General features: G+C 44.5%; 1 protein-coding gene across 2 annotated transcripts in view; it reads left to right on the plus strand.

Moving 5' to 3' along the window:
* The window catches only part of COLEC12 (collectin subfamily member 12), a 174,687-nt gene extending 148,486 nt beyond the window's left edge, over window positions 1-26,201 (plus strand). For both annotated transcript variants that reach the window (XM_068237233.1, XM_068237234.1), the window contains 5 exons: window positions 7,611-8,114; window positions 16,181-16,317; window positions 20,348-20,457; window positions 23,774-23,919; window positions 25,234-26,201. In XM_068237233.1, coding sequence (XP_068093334.1) covers window positions 7,611-8,114; window positions 16,181-16,317; window positions 20,348-20,457; window positions 23,774-23,919; window positions 25,234-25,256 — 920 coding nt within the window. In that variant the 3' untranslated portion in view covers window positions 25,257-26,201. The remainder of the gene's footprint in view (window positions 1-7,610; window positions 8,115-16,180; window positions 16,318-20,347; window positions 20,458-23,773; window positions 23,920-25,233) is intronic.
* The last annotated feature ends 1,353 nt before the right edge of the window (window positions 26,202-27,554 follow it).

A 27,554-nucleotide genomic window follows, 5' to 3' on the forward strand; every position in this document is an offset into this window, starting at 1 on the left:
AAGCATGATGGGATTCCCTATGTTGTTGTTCACGTTGCCTAGCAACTTGGAGGGGTGATCAGCACACAGGACAGTTGGAACTGTGTCTCATGCTCCCTGTCACCTCCTTTCAACCAAAAAGATGGCTGCCCTAATGAAATCAAACATTTGCTTGTTCTTTTAAAACAGGGTGGGTAAGAGATTATATTACCTATCTATAATAATTAACATAACTAATGTAACTTAATGACAGTATGTTTGTTTATGCTGAAGTTCCTCTTTAAGGCTACTTTCACAGTTAGTGCGTAGCCATGCATTGGGGTACTCTCCCCTGCCGCAGCTCATTGCGAGGGTAATGTAAGTCTATGGAGACCTACACACTATTGCGTTGCTGTGTGCGGAAGTAGTAGAATTGCTGCAAACCCGCCACAAACTCTGCAGTGCATTGCCGCATGATCTGTGCCTACTGTACGAATTATGGAGCATTGCAAGTCCATGGCGACGTGGTAAGTGTGAACGAGCAATTGTGGTCACAGCGCGCATGCGCAGAATGACGGTATTCCAGTAACTTATTTCCTGTCCTGCAGGGAGTACGTCACTGAGCAGGGGGTTGGGCACTATGTACATCACCCTGTCAGCGCACTCTGCCACAAGGTAATATGCATGGGGCAATTCAATCTAGCCTACATCAAGGTTTCATTGAAGAATAAAAACCTTTCAACTCAGATACCTAATGATATTAGTTATGTTCAACTCTGCCAATAGTCCAGCCATTAGTAACACAAGAAAGACACCCCAAATTAGATAATTATCCATGAGTACATTTCATGAATCTTGCCCAAAACATTATTGACTTGCTGCTGATCCATTTAAGGACCACAGGCTCTCCCCCAGTGACCAGGCTATTTTTTTTTTACAATTCAGTGCTCTGCAGCTTTAAAAGGTCGCTGCAGAGCATTACAACTTAGCAGACAAATAATTTCCCCCTTTTCTGCCCACCAACAGAGATTTCTGTTGGTGGGCTGTGATCGCTGCTGCAGGCTGTTTTTTTTTTTTTTTAATTAATTTATTTCTCCATTTTTCTCCATCCATATTTTTCTTAAATTTTTGCCTCCCCCCTCCCTCCCTCGACAGCCAATCACAGAGATTAGCTCTCACAGGCATCAGTCTTGAGTTGATCTCTCTGTGACCCTCTCTCAGGGACAGCCGAGTGTCAATATAGTGTCTGCTATAGATTGCAGCGCTGTACAATGTAAATAGACGCCGGTTTCACCATCTAACAGTCTGATAGCGGATAGCTGGGGGACTGTTGACGGAGCTCTGCGCATCCCCTGCAATCTCCGCCTGCAGGACTTGACGCCAGTCGGAGTTACGCGGTCCTGGAGGAGCCACCTTGCAGCCGCCAATTGGGGTTATGTGGTCGTAAGGTGGTTAAAGGATACCAGATGCGAATCAACCTAGAGAAACAGGGGTAGCAGGCATACAGTATAATGTCACCTGTCTTGATGCCTACCGCTACCCGCGTTCTCCTCTCTGTCCCGCATTCTACCTAAATGCCCTCCTCTTCCGAGTCGGAGGAGTCGGGCACTACTGCGTATGCACTGGCCAGCTTGTCCTACAGCACACCCCTGTGGCCCAGGGGAGCACTGCACATGCGTATGACATCACTATGTCATGCACATGATGCCATATGCACGCACAGTGCACTCCTGGCCACAGGCGTGTGCTGTAGTACGCGCGAAGCCTGACCTGTGCAGTAGTGTCCAACTCCGACAACCCGGAAGAGGCGAAGGGGGCAGAGGTGACAGGATATGCTCCACCGTTTCTCTAGGTTGATTCACATCTGGTATGTTTCAACCCTCCTGGCGGTTTATTTTTTCTGCCAAATAGGCAGAAATCCATCCTTTTTTTTTTTTTCATGTAAAGCTACCAGAGTGGTAGCTACATGAAACACCACTAGAGGGCGCATGTGTCCCTCTAGTGCGATCGTCGCCGGCATCAATAGCAAACAGGGGAACGCGTATGTAACGCGTTCCCCTGTTTGGCTTCTCCTGTTGCCATGGCGACGATCGGAATGACGTCATGGACTTCAGCCGACGTCCTGACATCAGACGCCTCCGATCCAGCCCATAGCGCTGCCTGGAACTCATTGGTCCGGGCAGAGCAGGGCTCTGGCGGGGGGGGGGCCTCTTCCGCCGCTGCGTGCGGGCGATCACCGCAGAGCGGCGGAGATCAAGCTGTGCGCGCGGCTAGCAAAGTGCTAGCTGCGCGTACAGAACTTTAAATGGGGTGAATCGCCCCACCAGGGGCTGAGATATCCTCCTGCGCGGCATAGCCCGAGCTCAGCTCGGGCTTACCGCCAGGAGGGTTAACTGATGTTTTCCTAAATGACAAAGTGAACCTGAACTCAGAACTTCATCTCAGTTCTAAAAGATAAGCAACAGCATGATAACCTTTAAAGAAAAACATTTCTTTGTTACAGCTAATACAAAACCTGCAATAAATCTGCAGTTTTTCTACTTCCTGTTTTCATGGAAGCAGACATATTGTTAACATCCTTTCTTTACCAATTACCACCCTGCCATGGCAGGAGCTGACACAGCTGAAAAGATGAAATTACAACTTGTGATCACAGATGAGGGAAAATAAGGGCCCATTCACACTTGCGTTTGCAAAACGCCGGCGATTTTTGCCGGTGTTTTGGGGGAGTGATTTTTCTGCAATTTCACAAGGAAAAATCGCTAAACACTGCAGCGATTTGTCCACAATCGCGTTTAGCGCTTCTATAGCACTGAAACGCGATCGCCGGGAAATCGCCTGAAAATGGTGCAGGTGACGCGTTTGCGTTTTGTGTTTTTGGGCGATTTGAGGCGATTAGCGCAAATCTCCCAAGTAAGAACGAGCCCATAGACTTTTATTACGCTAGCGTTTGAGCGTTTTGCCGAAATCGCCGGCAAAATGCTCAAGTGTGAATGGGCCCTTAGACAGGCTTAACTCTCTAAGTACATACAGGGTGCATTTGTCTCTTTTCTTTCTGCGCCGAACACAGTGTATTGAAATCGTCTACCTCTATCACTGCAAATAATGGCTAGTCCAGAGTAAATGGAAGAGAGATTAGTAAACTGCATAAAGTATTAGTATTATTTTTAGTATTAGTAAAGTTTTGTTACTAATACTAAATATTTTTATAAACCGCAATGGTAAACTATGTGTCAAGTTTAGACATCTACATACGATATTGTATATTCTTAAGGGCAAAATACTGTATATGCTGCTTTAAACCAAACCTGAACTGAAAATAGACTTTTGAGATAATTAATCTTATGTGTATCTCTAATTGTAAATAGAAAATAAGTAACATAGAACAGAGGCTCAGATTTTTGCATTCTAAACAGCAACCATGACAGTCTGATTTAAATCTGTTTCACTATGCTTCAAAAAAATCTGAAATAATGACCCTTTGAACTTTTCACTAAAACCTCATCAGCATTGTTTCCTCAGCCTCATATATGTTTTGCCTGTAATAACCAGGACAAACAGCCAAACAAAACAGTAGCATTGTTTATTTTAAAACTATAGGGGATGCAATATTAGAAGTAGTGTATTTTTTTTTTCATTTTCTTTCCTTTTACAATGCATAGAAAATAAATTACTGAAAACAAGCAAAAAGCCCTATTTGTAGAGAACACAAGAAAACAAGATATATATCATTTAGGTGTGATAAGCAATGATACAGTTACGGCCAGATGAATGGGAGTAGCGCTAAAAGGTGACAATGGCATTGGTAGGAAGGGTAAAATAGCATATGGGGTGAAGTGGTTAAATTGCATAGATAACAATTCTAGTTTTTAAAGCTACGTACACACGTCTGACTTTAAAGCCCAATCTACATGATACGATTCTTTGTGCGATTCAATTACGATCCGATTAAATCCGACATGTCCGATCGGGATTCGATTCAATTCGATTTGCCATTGCATCACAATGGCAAATCGAATCAAATCCCGATCGGACATGTCAGATTTAATCGGATCGTAAATAGAAGCGTAATCGAATCGCACAAAGAATCGTATCGTGTAGATGGGGCTTTACAAACTACCGGTCGTCAGACCCACCCACGGGGCAGTCGTTCTGACGATAGTTTGCCGGTGTGTACAGCCTGTCGTCAGGCTCTCAAGGCTGGTTTTGATTGATTCGCTCGGGCGGGTCTGATGACTGTTAGTTTTTAAAAGTCAGACGTGTGTATGAACCTTAACATTTACTGCACAAAAAAAAAGAAAAAAAAAAAAAGGAAAGGGACTTCAGACAATTTCTTAGTAAGACTATACAGTATGTACCTATGTTTATCTCATCATGTCATAGGTCAGTTCAGGTATAGAGTTGGGCCGAACCTCCGATTTTAGGTTCGCGAACTTCCGCGGAAGGTTCGGTTCGCGTTAAAGTTCGCGAACCGCAATAGACTTCAATGAGGATGCGAACTTTGAAAAAAAAAATAATTATGCTGGCCACAAAAGTGATGGAAAAGATGTTTCAAGGGGTCTAACACCTGGAGGGGGGCATGGCGGAGTGGGATACATGCCAAAAGTCCCCGGGAAAAATCTGGATTTGACGCAAAGCAGCGTTTTAAGGGCAGAAATCACATTGAATGCTAAATGACAGGCCTAAAGTGCTTTAAAACATCTTGCATGTGTATACATCAATCAGGTAGTGTAATTAAGGTACTGCTTCACACTGACACACCAAACTCACCGTGTAACGCACCGCAAACAGCTGTTTGTGTAGTGACGGCCGTGCTGGACTGGTGCGCACCATGGCGAGAGTGCAGGTTTTGGTGGCTTTACAGCCCATATGGTCGCCTGGCTGATGTAGCTGAATGACAGAACAGTGACTGTCCAGCTGATCAAATTTGGTCTGACCACAATGAAGCAACGACCTTATTATCTTTTGTGTGCCCCCCGAGACACTCATCTAGGCGCCGGTCATTGCTTCATTGTGATACGCAAGCCCCTTCACCACGGCAAGGTAATGATCACGAAGGGGAATGGGCGCATGTACATGCCTTTTCTTTTGTTGTTGCAGCTGCCCGCAGTGCAGCCAGAAAAATTAGGCAGTCATGCAGTGGCGGGTTCACTGAACTGGTATACAGTGGCGGGTTCACTGAACAGAACAGGTATGCAGTGGTGGGTTCACTGAACAGGTATGCAGTGGTGGGTTCACAGAACAGGTATGCAGTGGCGGGTTCACTGAACAGTACAGGTATACAGTGGCGGGTTCACTGAACACAACAGGTATGCAGTGGCGGGTCCACTGAACAGAACAGGTATGCAGTGGCGGGTTCACTGAACAGAACAGGTATGCAGTGGCGGGTTCACTAAACAGTACAGGTATACAGTGGCGGGTTCACTGAACACAACAGGTATGCAGTGGCGGGTTCACTGAACAGGTATACAGTGGCGGGTTCACTGAACAGAACAGGTATGCAGTGGTGGGTTCACTGAACAGGTATGCAGTGGTGGGTTCACAGAACAGGTATGCAGTGGCGGGTTCACTGAACAGTACAGGTATACAGTGGCGGGTTCACTGAACACAACAGGTATACAGTGGCGGGTCCACTGAACAGAACAGGTATGCAGTGGCGGGTTCACTGAACAGAACAGGTATGCAGTGGCGGGTTCACTAAACAGTACAGGTATACAGTGGCGGGTTCACTGAACACAACAGGTATGCAGTGGCGGGTTCACTGAACAGTACAGGTATACAGTGGCGGGTTCACTGAACACAACAGGTATGCAGTGGCGGGTCCACTGAACAGAACAGGTATGCAGTGGCGGGTTCACTGAACAGAACAGGTATGCAGTGGCGGGTTCACTAAACAGTACAGGTATACAGTGGCGGGTTCACTGAACACAACAGGTATGCAGTGGCGGGTTCACTGAACAGGTATACAGTGGCGGGTTCACTGAACAGAACAGGTATGCAGTGGTGGGTTCACTGAACAGGTATGCAGTGGTGGGTTCACAGAACAGGTATGCAGTGGCGGGTTCACTGAACAGTACAGGTATACAGTGGCGGGTTCACTGAACACAACAGGTATACAGTGGCGGGTCCACTGAACAGAACAGGTATGCAGTGGCGGGTTCACTGAACAGAACAGGTATGCAGTGGCGGGTTCACTAAACAGTACAGGTATACAGTGGCGGGTTCACTGAACACAACAGGTATGCAGTGGCGGGTTCACTGAACAGGTATACAGTGGCGGGTTCACTGAACAGAACAGGTATGCAGTGGTGGGTTCACTGAACAGGTATGCAGTGGTGGGTTCACAGAACAGGTATGCAGTGGCGGGTTCACTGAACACAACAGGTATGCAGTGGTGGGTTCACTGAACAGGTATGCAGTGGTGGGTTCACAGAACAGGTATGCAGTGGTGGGTTCACAGCACAGGTATGCAGTGGTGGGTTCACAGCACAGGTATGCAGTGGTGGGTTCACTGAACAGGTATACAGTGGCGGGTCCACTGAACAGAACAGGTATGCAGTGGCGGGTTCACTGAACAGAACAGGTATACAGTGGCAGGTTCACAGAACAGGTATGCAGTGGCAGGTTCACTGAACACAACAGGTATGCAGTGGCGGGGTCACTAAACAGGTATACAGTGGCGGGTCCACTGAACAGAACAGGTATGCAGTGGTGGGTTCACAGAACAGGTATGCAGTGGCAGGTGCAGTGGTGGGTTCACAGCACAGGTATGCAGTGGTGGGTTCACTGAACAGGTATGCAGTGGTGGGTTCACAGCACAGGTATGCAGTGGTGGGTTCACAGAACAGGTATGCAGTGGTGGGTTCACAGCACAGGTATGCAGTGGTGGGTTCACAGCACAGGTATGCAGTGGTGGGTTCACAGAACAGGTATGCAGCCAGACAGGAACAAGTTAAGCCTAACTAATCTTTCCCTGAGAGACAGTCTGCAGCAGCTCGCCCTACTCTCACTAACGCAGGCAGCACACGAGTGACCGTAATGGCCGCCGCTGCCTGCCTTATATAAGGGGGGTGGGGCTCCAGGGGCTAGTGTAGCCTAATTGGCTACACTGGGCCTGCTGACTGTGATGTAGAGGGTCAAAGTTGACCCTCCATGTGCATTATGGGGCGAACCGAACTTCCGCAAAGGTTCGCCTGCGGGACGCGAACGCGAACCACTGAAGTTCGCATGGAACCGTTCGCAGGCGAACCGTTCGGCTCAACTCTATTCAAGTATCCTTTAATTATGTTAAGAAATATTAACAGACCCCATTTTCTCATCTAGCCTCCTCTTCCATATTCATGCTTCTTGTACAGTGCCTCTCCATCTTCATGTACAGTGGCTCCCCTTTTCAATATGCAGTCACAATATGCAGCAACCCTCAACAATATGAAACACCCTCATATGCTATCCATGTACAACATCCCCGTTCAATGCGCAATCAGCCCCGCTAGGCCTATGTAGCCTTTGCAGGAATCTGTCCCTTGTTATTCCAGCATCTGAGACAGAGATAATACATTCATTTAGAGAAACTGAAGTAACAGAAAGTCTATTTATAATAAGTATACTTATGGATTTGTAAATGTGTAAATGTCATTTTGTGTCTTTATCAGGACCACCAGGTCCAAGAGGACCTAAAGGGGAAAGAGGAATACAAGGACCTGTAGGACCTTCTGGACCAAAAGGACCGACTGGAGACAAAGGCGACCCAGGACCACCAGGACTTGCTGGTGAAAAAGGACCAGTTGGACCAATGGGCCCTCCTGGAGAAAAAGGTTCAAAAGGATCAAGAGGTTCACAAGGAAACAAAGGACAAAGAGGGTCACCAGGTAGACCTGGCGAGCCAGGAACTAAAGGAGATCCAGGTGTACCAGGACCACCTGGAACAAGTGGACCACCTGGGCCACCTGGGGCTCCTGGTCCTCAAGGAAGTAAAGGTGTCATTGGCGAGCCTGGCATTCCTGGTGTTAGAGGAGTGCCTGGTCCACCGGGTATACCTGGACCGCCAGGGCCAATAGGGCCAAGGGGACCACCTGGCCCACCTGGGGATGCTGCAAGAGCCCTCTTATTGCCTAATGCTCCCACACCCGAATTCATGATGAGTCCTTTAGTGACTGGTAAGTAAACGCAACATATATTCCGCAATAGTTATGAGGTGATCAGCCATTCGTTTTATAAATTTCTATCCATAATTGATATACTGTAAGAAGGTTAGAGGCATTTAAAGTAAATCCTACTCCATAAAACAAGTTCAAATAAGACAGCAAATGATCACACATAATTCCAGATTTACTACAGTCCAGGTCCTGTTCAAAGATCAATAGCTATATAGTTTTACAGCCACTTCATATTTACAAAAATAAGTCAGGATAGATTAAAGCATTCAGACTAACAACTGGTAAGAAGCAGCTGTTTTTTTCTTAAATATATCTGTTTGAACTCACCGACTGAGGGGACTGAAAAGCAGAGCAGGCTAAAATGCTGTGAATTCTCTCTGTTCTGTGCATTGTTCTGACATCACAAGGATGATGACAGCTCTGGTAAAGGCACAAAAGCAGACAGCAAAAAAAAATCTATTTTAAAGGGAACCTTAACTCTAAAAAAAAATAAAAAAAAAAATTAAAAAAAAATTTCACTTACCTCGGACATCTACCAGCCCCCTGCAGCCATCATGTGCCCGCGCAGTCACTCACGGCTCCTCCGGTCCCGCGGCGCCAGCTAGTTTCATTTTTGTCGACTCAAAGTCAGCGGGCTGCCACGCATACCTTTGCACGCATTCCCACTGGTGCAGGAAGCTATTGCGGACATTAAAACATAGATTTTTACGTAAGTGTTTTGTACGTGTTAATGTCCGCGATAACTTCCTGCACCAGCGGGAATGCGTGCAAAGGTACGCATGGCGGGCCGCCAACTCTGAGTCGGCAAAAATTAAACTAGCTGGTGGCGAGGGACTGGAGGAGCCGCAAGAGACTGCGAGGGCACAGGATGGCTGCAGGGGGCTGGTAGATGCCCCAGGTAAGTGTTAAGGTTCCCTTTAAACTGTGCAAACAGATGTGATAAGCATGTGTGCTACCACAAGATGCAGAAAATGTTAGGTTTATTTCAAATATTGTGCAAATGTAACTGAGATGGCTACAACAGTGTTCTCCCCAGGCTCTTTAAGCCGGGTGCTGCACCCGGCTAGTATAAGTGGGCACCCGGCTGTCATCGGCCCACCTCCTCCTCTGCATTAAGCAGACTTGTGCAGAGAAGCACCTGCCCTGCATTCTCTCATCTCGCCCCACCCAGCTACTTTTTCATACCACCTGGCTGGAAAAAAATTTCTGGGAAGAACACTGTACAAAGTTCTGACAGTAACATGTCTCCGTGTACAGTACTAGGGTATGTGTATTCACAAGCTGCCCCCTCAGTTTCCTTGTTCTTTCCATATATTGGAGTAATTTATGCTGGTAAGCAATTTGAACTTGTTCAAAGTTTCTCGACTTTACATATTTTGAGGTAAAACACAAACAGTATTACAGTATGTGGCATAATATGGCATTGTAGTTATGAATGCAGGTACATTATCAAATCAACTTAGAAAATAGGTAAAGGCCTCTTTTTCAAATCTTAAGGTGGCCATACACTGGCCCGATTCGCCGCCGTTTCGACAGCAGATTCGATCACTGGGATCGAATCTGCTGCCAATCGTTCGCGCTACACGCCGTATTTCGATCCTTTTCGTCCGATCCTGTCGATTGCTCCGTGCGGAAAATTAGCGTTGATCGCCCGCGGGTAGGGAGCGCGTCGCTAGCGGCGTTCGAGTACCCGACGACCGACGCAATAGCGCCGCATACATTACCTGCTCCGCCAGCACGACTACCTCCGGTCACCGCTGCTCCGTGTCCGTGCTGGTCTCCGGCATGCTTCAGTTCCTCCTGTCCGGCAGGAAGTTTAAACAGTAGAGGGCGCTCTACTGTTTAAACTTCCTGCCGGGCAGGAAGAAGTAAAGCATGCCGGGGCCGAAGACCAGAGCGGAGACGGAGCAGCGGTGACTGGGGGACTGGAGTCGCGCGGTGGAGCAGGTAATGTATGCGGGCGGGAGCGGCGGCAGCACCACCACCACAACAGATTGTGAACGGTTTCAGGCTGAAATCGGTTCACAATCTGTTTGCAGTAAAGGTAGCCATACGATCCCTCTCTGATCAGATTCGATCAGATAGGGATCTGTCAGTTGGTCGAATCTGATGGCAAATCGACCAGTGTATGGCTACCTTAAGGCCTTTCGATTAATGCACTGCAGTATAACCTAAGTAACTTCAGTCATGCCATTCTTTTTGCCAACCCAGTTAACATACTACTGATCCCCCTTCTGCATTGTAGATAGCAGGTCAATTACCAAATCAACTACAAACAATAGGTAAAGGCCTCCTTTAGGTTCTTAGGCCTTTGATTAATGACCTGCAGTATAATCTCCAATCAGTCATACAACCCAGTAAACTACATCCTCCCCTTCCCCACCTCTTTCCCCTCTCCATCAAACCTACAGTACATCCAAATACCTTCCTATCTTGCCCTTAAAATACCATACGGTCTCCGCCAATGATGCCATAAACTGTGCTATTTGGACTCATGTTTATCCAAATTTAGAGTTTTTATTTGCAAAATATAACTTAAAAGTTCGATAACCAGAGGGATGGATGGTGGTTTGTCATCCAACCAATGCTTCAATATTGCTTTCTTTGCGGTTAACAAAACTAGATAGTCAAACTTAGTCATACTAGGGAACTCATTACCATCTAGAAATAAAAAGTTCCTTTTTTCTAGATTTTCTGAACGTCAGAGCACAACCACAGCATGTGATTAAGGTCTGGGGATGAGTCCAGACATGTAACAGCTTAGATGGGCCACGTTTATAGGGGCCATTTATAGGGATATAACTCCTATAACGGATTTTGAATTGCATCTGCCTGCAATCCTCACTGGGGATACTTTTCCTGTCCACCATCCAACCTTCTCTGACCGACACTTCAAACTCTTCCACTGTTATACCCACTAGAGTAACCCAATTCTGCAGAAGGTGAACCCTACTCATAAGTGAAATTGGATGGCAAGCCCAGTCTTTTAATTATTTTAAAACATTAGCTATTTTGGGAGATATATTTATACCATATAGTTGTCCTGTTTGCTTGGGTATTTGAATCCCCAAATACATATTAGATGAATGTGCCTCCTTGATTCTGTATGGCGGCTGGATAGTGTAATGGTGAAGGGCTCTGCCTCTGATGTAGGAGTCCTGGGTTCAAATCCTGGCTCTTCCTACTCCGTAAGCCAGCACCTATTTAGTAAGGAGTTCATTGGGCAAGTCTCCCTAACACTGCTACTGCCTACTGAGTGCGCTCTTGTGGCTGCCTCGCAAGCGCTTTGAGTCGGACAGGAGAAAGGCGCTATACAAAAAAAGGAATTATTATTATTAATTATTATATATGCTCAGCCATGGAAACAAGTGGCATCTGGAGGTGAAGAGAAGCATGATCTCACTCTTGTGATAATGAATTGCTAGACCAGAAAGGTCTACAAATTTGTTGTTATGTTCTATATCCTTGCCCATATCTTTTTTTTACGGTTGACCATATACAGCAAGATGTCATCTGCGAAAAGTGCAGCATTCATGACCTTTGATCCCAGTGTAATACCTTAAAAAACCTTGTGATGGTAGAAAGAATGCGACAACGCCCTGATAGCTAAATTGAATAATAAAGGTGATAAATGAAATCTATGCTGTGTCTCCCTCTCCAAACAAAAGGAGGGACTCGTTGCCCTTAGTATAGACAATCATGCTTTTGAGGAAGCTCAATATAAATAAAGAATCATCCCTCAAACCCCATAACCCCATGACCTTTAACAGTCAAGACCACTCAAAGCAGACCTTTCAAGCCAAGAAAGCCTCCAACCCTGTTCCATCTGTTTCAAAATGGAAATGCTCAAGAGCAATCAAGGTTCTTCTGATGTTAGTCGCTGCACTTCTCCCATTACCAAAGCTCACCTGTGGGCTATGGATTAATGGTGGAATTTGAGAAAGCCTGTCAGCAAAAATCTTAGAGAGGAACTTAAAGGAAACCTGAAGTGAGTAAAAGTATTTAAATAAGCACATGACGTAGCTGCAAATGAATATTACATACTTACCTCACCATCAGTTCCTCTCAGAAGCTCACCATTTTCTTCTTACAGTGATCCCTTCCAGTTCTGAGAATATTTTGTCAGAACCTGAAATATACCAATTGCTGTCAGCTCTATATCAGCAGCTGTCAGTTACAACTGAATGTGCAAGGTAATGGCCATGTTTCCCTATGGCTCACGTGGGCGATATTACAGTTTAACAGTGTGCTGACCAGGAAGCTGTTATGGGTTAATAGCCATTTTCAAAATGGAGGACGGAGAATTACATTGATCACAGTGGACAAATGGGACACATGAGAGGAGAAAAAGATTGAGTAGACTACAAAGGAGGTAAGTATGACCGGTATATGATTATTTTGATTTTTGATATTCAGTTCAGCTTCTCTTTAAGATTTAATTATACAAGGATATGGGCCTCTAAGAGACAGAATCCATAACATCTTTACCTGCCTTGGGAGGTAATAACTGCCTCATTGGCCGTGAGTGGGCTTGTTTTTTTTTTGAGATAATAGAGTTAGGGACGTCAACTGGTCTTTAATTTTTGTCTTAAAGAGAATCTGTACTCTAAAATTCTTAAAATAAAAAGCATACCATTCTATTCATTATGTTCTCCTGGGCCCCTCTGTGCTGTTTCTGCCACTCCCTGCTGCAATCCTGGCTTGTAATTGCCATTTTTAGGCAGTGTTTACAAACAAAAGACATGGCTTCTAACTAGAGTGTGATAGGCTTGAGAATAGCTCAGTCTCTGACTCATACAGAGCTTGGAGAGGGTGTGTATAGCTTCTGCCAATGACAAGCAGTGCAGCACATTCCACACATTCCAGCCTCAGCCAACAGAGTCGACAGAAGAGAGAGGATTAGATCATATAACAGAGATAACACAGCCACTTTGCAACTAGAAAAGGCTGCAGTATAACACAGACCACATTAGAAAAGGTATAGGAACTTATAGGAGAGAAGCAATCAGGCTGAAAATGTTGTTACAGAGTCTCTTTAAGTCCTGGTGCTTTTCCCAGAGGAGAGAGTTTGATGAGCCTTTCTACTTCTCCAACACTAACCTCTGCATTCAATGCATCCTTCTCCTCCTCTGTTAAGTTGGGGAGGACCGCATTGCTCAGAAAATTATCTTGTGCCTCCGTTTATAGTGCATTGTACCAGAAATGTACATCTTATATGTATGTATACACTTGTATATTAAATTTTACAATTTTCCATGATAGTTGTCCTTTAACCCAGATTCAAAGCCAGGCTTTGTCCACTTCCTGATGTCATTTACCACCTGCCTTCCCTTCACTACAACTTGTGTTATTGACATTATAATGGGGTCAGTGAGGGGTGAAGGTTGGCACTACATCTGGGATGAGTTCAAGGCGACCATCCTGACAGAGAGATTTGCCCAGAGCTTGCTTGTGGGGATTATAAAGAGATGGACAGGATGGCTTGTGTGTACACACCACACATTAAAGGGACACTTAAGCCAGGAAAAAAAGAGTTTTACTCACCTGGGGCTTCTACCAGCCCCCTGCAGCAGTCTCCAACACTAACCTCTGCATATTTTTTATTTTATTTTTTTAACTAAATCCCCTCCCTCTCCCCAGCCGGCCAATCACAGCGATCGGCTGTCATAGGCTTCTGCCTATGAGAGCCGATCGCTCTCTTGTCCCCCAGGGGGACAACCGTGTCACACGGTTGTCCCCAGTACAGCGCTGCTGCTGATCGCAGCGCTGTACAAGTAAACACACGGCGATTTCGCCGTGTAACAGTCTTCCGAGCGGCGATGGCCGCTCGGAGACTGAAGGCGGAGCTCAGCTCTGCCCACCAAGCAGGAGATACGCGCGCAGCCTGCTAAAGAGAGCCCCAGGACTTTACGCCAATCGCCGTTAGGCGGTCCTGGGGCTGCCGCCGCGGCCACGCCCCTTGGCGTGACGCGGTCGGCAAAAAGTTCAATGCAATTCGTATTCTTTATAGATTGTAATGTTTGAAAAATCAAACCAATCTACTATACATTTTTGATTTCTTTTCTAAAAATCGATCAGAACTTTCTGCCATAGCCAATAGCTTAAAAGGTTAAAATTCAGTAAATTCAATAAACTTTTCTAAAAAAAAATGTACATGAAGTTTTTCCAAACAAAAAACTGGAAAAATCTAACATTTTGGTTGAATTGTGTATGGCCACCTTAAAAACTTTCCTTTCTGACAATTATGATAAGCAGGGGAAGCGTAATTCCCAAATTTTGCTACAACATACATGTGATTCCTACCTCATCTTCTTCCTTCTCCCCCATTCACTAAATTGCCCAAACTATACATACGACATACCAACTCACAATTGCTAACATAACTGAATCCTGAACCTTAAGTACCTCAATGCCTTCTGTTCTTTCCTGATTTTAATCTATTGTTTTACTAAGTTTATTTAAAAACTGTGATACACTAAAGTACAATATTTCAAGACACTGTATGAAAAACATAAAGTAAAGTTTGCAAACATTCAATAATGTTAAAGGGAATCTAAAGTGAAAATAAACGTATGAGATATTAATGATTTGTACAGTATGCGTAGTACAGCTAAGAAATATAACATTAGTAACACATATATGAGTCTCATATTGTTTCCAGTACAGGAAGAGTTAAGAAACTTCAGTTATCTATGCAAAAGAGCTTCTCTGAGTTCTCCGACTAATTTAGTCAGAGAACAATGCTATTTTCTGAAGCACTTATCTCTACCTGTCTCTCACTCTTTCTTGTTTGTTTAAAGAGTACCCGAGCCGAAGCTTGGGTACATAGAATGAGATACTTACCTAAAGAGAAGGAAGCCTCAAGATCCTATTGAGGCTTCCCCCCCTGCTGTGTTGTCCCCGTTGCTGAGCGCGGCCCCCCACAAGATTAGCAACAATGAATTGTTGCTAATCCTAACAGGTCCGCACAGCTCTTCCTGCTCCAGCGTGTCCGCGCAATAGCCGACCCAGCCTACCCGCTCATACTCAGTAAGACTCGGCTGCGGGCTCCGTGCTACTGCACATGCTACTACTGCGTGGCCCCGCTTCTGGAAGAAGACCATCGTGTCCACACTCTGCAACTGGGGCTTTATAGCGGCGAGGGAAGCCTCCATAGGATCCTAAGGCTTCCCTCTTTTAAGGTATCTATCTGGTTTTGACCCCAAGCTTCAGCTCGGGATCACGTCAAGGTTTTTCTACCAGTAGGTTCAAAGGATCATTCGCTCTGCTCTGTTTCATCATTTCAAATACTGAGTATAATTTGTAAACTGCAAATATTAGAGAATGATAGAAAAACAGCTATATGACTGAAAATAAAAATGAGACTCTTTTCTTTTACATTAATGTTCTATTAATTATCCATACTACAGTACACATACAATTCATTATATCATACGTTTTTTTCATTAGCTTCAGTGTCACTTTAAGGACTACACATAACTACAATTGTGTAATACGCATTAGCTTTATCAATGAAAGAAATATGTATATTGATACTACATTTATTTACACTTAAAGTGAACTTGAGGTGAAAATAAACTGATAAGATAAAAAAATTGTATTTATCCTTCTACTTCTAAAAATGACTTTTTAGATTTACCATTTTTATTTTGTTTAAAAATGTAAAAAGTACATTTAGTGTTTTATTGACTCTGCAATGACACAGTCTTTCCTTGCCCCAGAGCTAGAATAAATGAACTATTGACCTTTTTTTATCTATTCCCTGCACTCAGAAGCTGTTCTCTGTCAGAAGAGTTTTATGGCTGTAATTCTTTATCAGTGAGGGTTATACTATAGACTCACTAGGTCCTGATTCGGTCCCGACTGGAAAGATACTGTCACATGCATACTCTTTTAGGGAAAAAAATATTTGCATGCTTAGCACTATAAATGTACATGCATCCCATTGTGTCACATGTCACCTCAAATACAATTTAAATCATTGTAGTGCATATAGAAAACTATTAGACATTAAATAAATATTTTTACCCCAAAAATTAAATGTGTCATTTTGATTTTGATTTTAGGTTGTCCATTTGAATGGAGGAACTTTACTGACAAGTGTTATTATTTCTCAAGCGGGAAGGATATATTTGACGATGCAAAGCTTTTCTGTGAAGAGAAAGGATCTATGCTAGTTGTGATAGATACTAAAGATGAACAGGTAAGTACTAAGAAGCTAAAAATCTTTACAACAGGTAGACCCCAAAGAAAGACTCAGAAACAAACCCCATGACAATGTACTGAGCATAATCAAGTTGACTGATTCTCTTTTAACCACTTAGGCTTACACCACCCTAGAGACCAGGCTTTTTTTCACAAATTAGGCCACTGCAGCTTTAAGGGCTTGCTGCAGTACCGTACAACTGAGCACACAAGTGCCCACCCCCCTTTTCTGCTCACCAACAGAGATTTCTGTTGGCGGGCTCTGATTGCTGCCTGCAAGTTTGTTTATTTTTTTTATTTATACATATTTATTTTTAAATACATTTTCCTATTTTTTCCCAGCACTCTCCCTCCCCTGCCAGCCAATGACAGCGATCGGCTGTCATAGGCTTCAGCTCCTGTGGGTCCCACACAGCTGTCCCCAGTACAGAGCTGCCATAGATCGCACGTAAATAGACGTGGTTTCACCGTCTAACAGTCTCCCATCGGCGGCTGCCACTGGGAGGATGATGACAGAGCGGAGCTCCGTCATTCAAGCAGGGATGTGCGCGGATCGCCGCACACGATCCCCTGCAATCTACGCCCCAGGACTTCACACCAATTGGCGTTGAGCGGTCCTGGGGCTGCCACGGCGTTTACGCCGATAGGCATGGTGCGGTTGGCAAGAAGATAAGCTGCCCCGTACTTTGTCTCGGATTTCTGCATCTTTAAATACATTTGTGCATGGCTTGATGCTAAAATACAGCTGCTGAGACATTTGCAACACCAATGCTCTGTAACCCCACCAAATGCATTTCTAAATTTAAGATGTCTAGTGCAGTGAACTGTCCAAATTGCAGACGGGCAATTTCCTCTTATTTTCATATTACATAACCAGCTTACAGTCATAAACTAGAAGAAATAGGTCATCTTTTTACATAATGAAATGGGGTGCTAAGAAGTTGTCAGTACCTGGGCATGTATGTCTAGGCCAGGCATGGGCAAACTTGGCCCTCCAGCTGTTAAGGAACTACAAGTCCCACAATGCATTGCAGGAGTCTGACAGCCACAATCATGACTCATAAAGGCAAATGCGTTATGGGACTTGTAGTTCCTTAACAGCTGGAGGGCCAAGTTTGACCATGCCTGGTCTAGGCAGATCAAACCATTACAATATTTCTTGAGGGGTGGAGGGCATGGGCAAAAATTAATATTTGACAACTTTTATTGACCTGGAAATGTATAGCTCCAGAATGGTTGGCTACAGATTTCCCAATACCTCTTGGTTTGCCTTGGAAAGACTCTTCTTTATAGTCATAATGGAAGTCCACATAAGTGTTAGAAAATAAGGGATAAGTGAATAAAAAATCAAAATATGATTCCGAGTTAATATAGTTGGTGCTTTTCACAAAATGATCTCAGAGAGCTTTCATCACATTTTATATATAATCCTGTAACTATCATAGGATTAGCTATGAACTTGTTATGTTACCAGAATTACAACAATATTTATAACATAAAAGAGCCTGATCCTTTACACGGTTTAATCAAGTCTCACACTACAATTTCAACTTCAACTCCGAACAGCACCATCGCAAAGCAGAACACTTGAATCCTGGGTAATCAGTGTCTCTCCTTAGTTTCTCTCAAAACGAAAAGTATAAAGTCCTTGATACAGATAATGCACCACTAGATGATAAAGCAGTGCGCGTCGAAGAAGAGTCCTTTGTTAAATGGCAGATCTTGCGGAGGGTGTGTATGCGACCTGCGACGTCACAATAGGAGGAACATGAGAGACGCTGAGAGCAGCCAGGGGAGACAAGCAGGATGCTGTGAGCGGGAAGGCTGGCTGCACACACAGAGACACGCTGCTTATGGGATGTGAAGTGTTTTTATACAAGAAATGTTGGTGTTACTTTAGAGGCAGTTGATAGGAAGGAGAGGCTATGGAAACTCTCTATTTTATTGGAGTAATCTTTTAGACAAATTATATTGCATCTGTGCAATGAATGAAATAGAAGAAGTTCTGAAGCAGATGTTATCCACAGAGAAGATACACAGAGGTGAACTACAACCCCCAGCAGATGCTTATGACTACTTATCATTTGGTGATGCATTAACTGTTTCAAGAAATTATAGCTTTACACTTCATATATCTTTGATAGAACCAGGAAAATAAGAGGGCTTGAAAATTGCACACCCAACCCACGGCTCCCCCATCCGCGCTCCCCCTCCAGCAGTTTTAGGTAAATTTAAGTCACTCAGCAGCGAGCAGGGAAGCAATTACCTACTTCCTTACTTGCGTTCCACCGCTCGCAGCGTGACTTCCTGCAATACCGCCCACTGTACTTCAGTGGACGGCGTTGCAGGAAGTGACACGGTAATTGCTTCCCCGCTCGCTGTCTTAAATGTTAAATGTATAGCTGGAGGGGGAGCGTGGGTCTGACCCCCCTCCCCACCGCTGTCCCATCTGCTTCCCCTTCCTGGCTGCTACCCTCTCCAGGTCGGCACCGTCCCCACCCACGGCCAGGCGGGCGCTGTCCTCCCACTTCCGCTGCCTGAGGAACCCGCCTCATGGGCGGCCCGGGGCTGGTTAGGACCATAAATATTGGGACATCAACACAATTCTAACATTTTTGGCTCTATACACAACCACAATGGATTTGATATGAAACAAAAACAATGTGCTTTAACTGCAAACTATCAGCTTTAATTTGAGGGCATTTACATCCAAATTAAATTCCTACACCATTCACCTGATTTGGATGTAAATACCAAAGAGAGGAAAGACTGGGTCTCTGTCTATTCATCGGATTAAAGTGGATCCGAGATAAACTTTTACTCATTGCATAATTGTGCTCCTTTCATATAGTTTATAGGGCATTCCTCAAGCCAAATACTTTTTTGTTTTGTTTTAAAACTCTAATTCCCTATAAACTAAACAAGCTTCGCCCACAGCTTTTCACAGTGCTTTGGCACTGTAGCAAGGGCTTATGGGAGCTCAGTCTGGGCAGGAGGAGGAGGAGGAGGTTGCTAGCCATTGATTTCAGAGGCAGAGGGGAGGAGGAGAGGGGACTGAATTTACACACAGGCAAGCTGATAGCATCTCCAGCCCTCAGCCTGTGACAATGTGACAAACAGGACATGGCTGCCCTCATTGTATCACAGGAATAAATAACCATAGACTTTTGAAGCTGCTTGCAGCTAGATATGCTGTTTAAACTATCTAAACTTTATATAGATATATAGACAAGTTACTTGTTATAGTTAGTTTTTCATCTCGGATCCGCTTTAAGTCTGTGCCCACCCCCGCCTGGAGGGCGTGTTTGTTTGCTGCTTGATTGTATATTCAATTGCACTGATGTGACAAGGTAACACTTAAGAAAGGCCTCTGGTCGAAACATTGTGTTTTTTTTGTGGTTATAGTACCACTTTTTTGCATAAATCCAGGTAGAGACCCAGTCATTCTTCGATATGGTCTTTGCTCTTAGAACTCTTGGAGGATCTGGGTGTGGACTGGTTGACTCCCTAGTGGACTGACCTTGCAGTTTGTGCAGCAAGACCACACTGTTTGTTTGTCTTGGATGAAAATACCCTCAAATTAAAGCTGACAGTCTGCTGTTGTAAGCACATTGTGTTCATTTCATTTCAAATCCATTGTGGTTGTGTATAGAGCCAAAAATGTTAGAATTGTGTTGATGTCCCAATATTTATGGACCTGACTGTATATGGGAACAGGAAGAGTGTCACAGTTCATTGTTCTCGTTGCACCAAATAGGTACAAAACCTGTAAAACACAATGAAGTGCCCTCAACATCATCAGGAAATAGCAAATTACATATTGCATATATGTCAGTACTCCTTTTAAGGTTGTGATTGAATAGTCTAACTCACACAACTGTGATTATGTTCGTTATTGCAGGTAGACTAAGCACAATGTAAATGTTTCCATCCTGTTGATACATTCCTTCCAATAAAACGTTTTGCTTGATTTAAAAGTAAAAAAAAAAAATGTAAAGACTGCTAATGGGCTGTTTCCTGTTTTATAGCAATTCATCAAGAAGCAAACAAATGGTAGAGGAAATTTCTGGATTGGACTAACTGACAAGGAAGAAGAGAATGTATGGAAATGGATGGATGGATCTATGCCAAGTTTCACGTATGTATTATAAACTCACAGGCCAATAATTTATGCTACAATGCTAGTATAAAACTAAGCTGGCTACTATTTTATAAAATAGCAGCAAAGACAGGGTTTTCTTTCTGCACAGTGTAGCTGCAGTCATTGTGCAGAATAGAGCTAAGCTAAAGGGATCTCATCTATGCTTAGGATTATCATACCAATTACTATAGTTTGAAAAAACATACAGCAGTGCAAGAAAAGGCAACAGGACTGCATGTAGGGTTGCCACCCAGCCGGTATCTGGCCGGCCCCACCAGTAAAATCAATAAAAAGCCGGCACTGGAATAAATGTTTCACCGACACGTTTATCTGCCGGAAAAATTAGCCCCAGGCTCCCAGCTGAGTAACCTGGAGACAGATCTCCCTCCTCTCTTCTTGGATTGGCTGACCATACACTGCCAGCCAATCACCAGTGAGGATTCTCGGGAAGGAGGAGGAGCCGAGCAGACCGAGACAGTCTGTGAGCTAGCCTTCCCTGAGCTACGTCTGCGACTTTGCGTGCCTCCTGTGAATTGTCCTCCAGGCATGTCTGCAGGGAGCTGCTCTGCTCAGCTCAGTCACAGGCTCAGTGTGTGTGAAGGGAGAGAAACAGTCAGAAGTACGGAGACACGTGTCTTCAGCAGTCAGAGCCAGCACATGATTACTGTGCTTCTGTGTGAGCTGGCCTGGAATGTGCAGGAGAGGACAGGTGGTCTGCTATCATTCCTGTGTGGTCGTGTGTGCAGTACGATGAGCCAGCCCAGCCCCCTAGGCAGCAGCAGTCAGCAGTGATAAAGAGTGGAGAGAGGTCCCCCAGACAACTTCTCACAGCTGAAGTGCTGTGTTACAGCAAGGAATCAGGTACCAGAGTGACATAGTTTCACACACACAGTGTGTGTGTGTGTGTGTGTGTCTCTCTCTCTTCACCCCCCCCCCCCCCTATCTCTCTCTCTCTCTCTCTTCACCCCTCTCTCTCTTCAACCCCCTCTCTCTCTATCTACCAGCCCCTATCCTCCCTTCCAGACTCTTAAGGTGGCTATACTTGGCGGCCAATTGACCATCCGATTCGATTATTAGAATCGAATTGCATGAAAATCGGTGCTTGCCTGACCAACAAAGCGGCCAATTTGGGGGCTAAAATTGGTCTTATCGTTGATCGCGCATGCAGCAAGATGTCAAGCCGAAATTTGTTGGTCAGGTGTGCGGCGGTATGGGGGCCGATTTCAGAATGAACGACGAAACCCTGCCACTGTCTGCGTAATGCAGTGTGTGCATTTATACATTACCTGACCTGTAGCAGCCTTCCGCGGTTGTCTCTCCATCTCTCCGGGTTCTAACAGCCACATCCACGCTGGCGGTGCATAGGCGGAGGCTGCTACAGGAGAGGTGATGTATAAATGCACACACGGGGTAAGGGGGGGTGTCACATTTATACATTGGGGGACAGGGACGGATCTAGACCAAGTTGCCCCAAGTTGCGCCTGGGGCAAGGTCAGGTTTCGGCGCCTAAACTGCCATTCCCCATCCAAATTTTGCCGCCTTTTTAGGAATTCAACAAACTGCGCCTGGGGCAAGAGACCCGCTAGATCCGTCCCTGTTGGGGGACAGCGGCGGGGCGGACGTTGCGGCTCAGCCGATTCCCTGAAGATTTCATGCAGAGATTGGACGGGAATCGGCCTGCAGTATATGGGCAGCTTCAAAAAAGATGCAAAGCTCTCTCTAATCAGATTCGATAAATGTGTCTCTTTATCAAATCTGCCCATAATCTGCTGATGTATAGCTACCTTTAAAGTGCCCATTAATGATACAATTCTGCAGCTGAACCTTTCTGTGGTAATCAGGTAGAAATGATCAGTCATACCCATTAATGGCCAAATTCCTGCTAGCCAATTCGATGAGATCGATATGAAAAATAGGTTGATTCTGATAATCTGATCGACTTGGTTACAAGTTATTCGGTCATTAATGGGGCAGGACCATTGCATCTGATCGATTACCGCAGTGATTGGAAATGATCTATCGGTCGTGGAATTGTATCATTAATGGTCACCTTTAAAGTGTACCTGTAGGAAAAAAGTGCCCCAAGGGAGAACTTACCTTGGGAGGGAAAAGCCTCTGGATGTTAAAGAGGCTTCCCCCATCCTCCGCCGTAGAGGGGATCCAGCGCTGTGACCCCCCAAGATCTCCTTGTTGGCATGTGCACTAGTTGCTTCCCGCTCAGTTTCTGGCAGAAATAGCAGAGCCTGATTGGGTCCAATCTACTTTGTAGGCGCCACGTGCCTGTGCAGTAGAGCAGACCTGATCGAGCCCGGCTATTTTTGCCAGAGTCAAAGTGGAAAGCTGCAACTGCGCGCAGCGACAGCGGGGTCCCAACACTGTATCAGGCTGGCTGTGGAGGATGGAGGAAGCCTCATTTCGGATTCAGCGGCTTCCCCTTCCCGAGGGAAGTACCAACCAGGGGCAATTTTTAACCTTACCGGTGTTCTTTAAACTATTTAACATTTGTATTTTTTTTTGTAATTTTTCTTGTGCTATTTTTGAAAAAGAGCCGTAACAAATCCCTCCCACTTTTAGGCCACACCCTCCAGGCCACACCCCAAAGCCGGTATTTTCTCATTCAAAAGGTGGCAACCCTAACTGCATGCAGCCTGAAAAACACGTCAGGCAGGTGAGGCAAGAGATCCATTACCAACCAGCACAGTGCTTGAGAGGCTCACACAGTTATACTGAAGCTGTAGGGACCTGGGTCTGCGTCCCTCAAAAATGACATTATCTTTACACAGGGCCGGGACAAAGTTCTCTAGCAATAGATGCAGCGATTCCAAAGTGACACCCCATACAAATTGTGCCTGCCCCTATAGGTAACACATTTTCCCCAATTAGGAAAACCCTTGGCCAGTTCCTCTAGCCAGATGTGCCCCTGATATTAGGTAGATATGCCCCACTATTAAGTAGGTCCCCCAGTATAGATAGCCAGATGTGCCCTCCAGTGTTCTGTAGCCTCCGCCCCAGTATAGATAGCCAGATGTGCCCTCCAGTGTTCTGTAGCCTCCGCCCCAGTGTAGATAGCCAGATGTGCCCCTCAGGATTAAATAGCCACCCCCCCCCAGTATAAATAGCCAGGTGTGCCCCCCAGGATTAAGTAGTACTCCTCCTCCCTTATAGGTAGCCAGATGTGCTACCCAGCATTAGGTTTCCCCCAGTTTACATAGCCAGATGTGCACCCAGGATTAGGTAGTGGGGTGGGTGGCAGCCCTACTACATTTTTTTTTTTTTTTTTGCATTCACTAAAATTGCTTTGATTATCTTGTAGAAACTGGAAGCCGGGACAACCTGACAACTGGACTCCTGAATCAGGACCTGGGGAAGACTGTGCAGGGTTAATATATTCAGGATTATGGAATGATTTCCATTGTGAAGATTTTAATAACTTTATCTGTGAGAAACCTAAGGACAAAGGTTAGACATAACTTAAAATATTTCATAAATTCTCTGCTTCTATCATATCTATGTTTATGCTTAGCAGTTAGGAGCCATGACACTAGCTCGCTGCAGAAATTTTTTCTGCCAGCTGAGGTGTCCACATGACATTTGGAATGATGAGTCCGGTCACATAAATAGGACATTCATCTAAGTATGCTTTATTTATTTTAATGGGCATGTTCATCTAGATAAAAACTGCTTTCCAAGATCACAGTGAGATATGATAAAATAACTGGAAAGCCACGGCTTAAAGTCCACTAAAGACTTATGATTTAGTTGAGTTAAAGTGTCATGAGACCATGAAAATAAAAAGATTTATACTTACCTGGGGCTTCCTCCAGCCCCTGTAAAGTTCCCGACTAAGCCAGTCAGGGATTACTGTGTCCTGACTGCCCGCACCCCCCAATCGTGCTCCGTGGCATTCTGCACTTGAGCACTTTGTGAAGGAATGTAACTGCACTATTGTGGCCTCCCAACAACAACAGTGCAATGGGGGAGTGCCCGTGGCCGGTATATAACATTGTGCAGTGGCCCACAACCTGGCTGGACTGCGGACACCACAGTGGCAGAATGGAGGGGATGGGACTCACACGGAGGGAGCTAATGGACTACAGGGGGCTGGATGAAGTATAAATCCATGTTCTATCTTTGTCTCAGGTTTACTTTATAACTAAATTGTTTTGTGCCAAGGAAGAGTATTTGCAACAATTCAAGGCCCCTAACTCTTACCTAACTCACCTATCTACCCTAACCCCAATTACATCTCCTAACCTTTTCCTGACCTTAATATTTCATATCCGCAGTGCCAAATACTATCAGAAACCTCTGACAAATAGTCTTGAACTGGCCAAGGCACTCAACTAAAACCTTGCCATTCTCATGCTCCACCCCTTTCTAAGCCCACTATCCCATCCCTTACCTACCCTAACCTATAGAATTATCCACACCAATCAGCATAAAAACTGCTGGATATTGGTCACAAAATGAAGATTAGTAAAGTCCAGCTTGCCAATTTTGTCAGACTTTACTGCATGTAATGGCTTCACATAAGTGTCCTTACCTACAGGTTTGTACGGCTAGAATGTAAAGGACACTACCGAGAACATGTCTCCCACTCTGCACTGTTAGGGATGGGCTGGGTATTGGAGAAAACAGATGATCATGCAGATAAGCTCTTGACTTTTGGGTGGCACAGCTGAAAAAATACTTGTGGGAGAACTTACTCTTTAAAACATTTTCTTTGGAACAAGAAAGAAAAAGTCAACCATTTCTGTGTCATTTTACTCCTAGGTCAGCCTACAGAGGACTCATAGACATGTTGTTGTGAGCAAACAAGGAGTAGCAGAACTACTTTATCGAATGGTCCTTTCAGAGGAGAGAAACCACAAAGCTGGATTTTGCTACACCCACTAAATCACAAAAGCAAGCACTGAAAGTGGGCCTGCCTGAACCAGTAAGGTTTTACGATTTGTCAAGAACTCTGCTGCAGACTGGACTCGGACTGTTAAACTAGAGTTAGTGAAATGTCTATTACAATATAGGTATCAACAGGGAAGTACTGGTACACAAGGTCAACAATACCTATGCAATATCAGCTTGAAGAACAAGTTTTGGATATAGATTAAGCAATGTAACTCGATCTGCGTTATCTAAATAAAATCCAAACTGATTAAAAGAGGAAAAAATAAACAGGTTTATAATGCGTTTTTAACGCAATGGAATATATTTTTTAAAGAAAAAGCTTTCAAAAACATTTGTATTTTTGTACAAGATATTTGCATTTTATTATTTTTGTATGTATTATAGTTCTGATGCCAAAGAACATAGCAACAGTACATATTCATTAGTAGTAGAAACAGCTAATCATGTAAAGAGAATTTTATCACACCCATGTTGCCAGATTAATACTCCTGTGTTTTATGTCTAGAAATTGTTTTACTCTGGTATGCAGACTTGGTCACCTCCTCTGTGGTCACGTAAAGGGGCCAAAAGCAGAACACAAGCAATTTTTTTTTTACTGACGTATTTTCAATAGAAATATAATCCCATTTGTTGCAGGTCCATATTGTGCAGTGCCTTATCCAATTCCTCTTGGGAAGCGAACTGTGCCAAAACCTTCCTTTATTATAGGCTCTGGACTCATAAATGTCAGTAAAGCCCCTTCCATGGAGTTTTTTTTCTATTGAAATATCACATGTGATGCTATAATTTTGCAGTCTGTTTTATACAGTGTCAGTAAACCATACTGAAAATCTGAATGCTGGACTTTTTTTTATTGTTACATGAAGATGCTGATAATGTGTTTTGCACTTGTGTTTTATTATTTCATGAGGACTTTATGTACATTCAGAACATTTAATAGTGAAACTCCAAAAAGTAAATGAAACTGAACCTAAGGAATACTGAGTAGCTGGAGCAAACAAACAGCTAATCTCAATGTATATTTTAAAGCGTGATTGTCAGCCATAAAATCAAATGTCATTTACTCACTGCTCTGCGTTTATTATGCAGTCTACAACCTGACCCTGCATTGCAATCATTCCAATATAATCATAAATGTTTCTGCTGTAATGAATCTTGTCTCAGTCAGCCTGGCTCCATTCTGGTACATTTCAAGGGATAGAGAGGCTTGTTATATTCCATTCCACATTCCTGCTTCTCACTGATTGACGGCGGGCAGTTCATTGTGACACAAGGCTGAGAAGGGAAATACACCTGACCCCTCTGCAAAAACTGCTGAAATATGATCTATGTGTAACGATCGGTGTCAGCACACAGAGAGAATCTGATTATTGGTGATCTGCAGTATCACCAAGAATACAGATTTATACCTGATTATTGATGATCTGCAGAATCACCAATAATACAAGTATAACTAACCTCTGGACACCTGATAAATGTAAGTGTTTGGTGCAACAGTATGTGAGGCTGGACCACCTGAGGAGCAGATGACTCCAGACCGTATAATGAGTATCTCCTGATAGGCTTGGAGTACACCGAGAGTCAATGATTCCCTGAACTGTTGGGAATCAGACTCTACTGCAGTCAAAGGACTCCTGTGAGATTGAGTCCCTGACTGGATTGCAGAGAGGTCCCTCTGAGAGACAGGGAGTCCCTGCAGCTACTGGACACCCCACTGGGGGGTGTCACAGGTAGAAGGGTCGGTCAGGCCGGGTCGGCAACACACTAGCAGATAAAGTACAGAGACAGAAGGCTGATTCGGTAACCAGGGACAGGCAGGGTTGGCAACAGGTAATCAGATGTGCAAAGGTACCGAGTCAGAGAGCAGGAGCAGAGTCAAGGGAGCAATAGGTCATAACAGATATCAAACAGAGGCCTAGTCTAAAGTGTGAGGTCCGTGGTCTCAACACGCAGGGACTGATCTAAGCACAACACAATATCCCTAGTCTTGGGTGTGAGGTCCATGGTCTCGACACCCTGGGACTGGTCTAAAGTATAACACAGTAATAACACAGTTTCCCTAGTCTTGGGTGTGAGGTCCGTGGTCTCGACACCCTGAGACTGGTCTAAAGTATAACACAGTAATAACACAGTTTCCCTAGTCTTGGGTGTGAGGTCCGTGGTCTCGACACCCTGGGACTGGTCTAAAG

This window comes from Hyperolius riggenbachi, chromosome 5 (genome assembly GCF_040937935.1).
Source record: "Hyperolius riggenbachi isolate aHypRig1 chromosome 5, aHypRig1.pri, whole genome shotgun sequence".
In the NCBI taxonomy this organism is placed as follows: Eukaryota; Metazoa; Chordata; class Amphibia; order Anura; family Hyperoliidae; genus Hyperolius; species Hyperolius riggenbachi.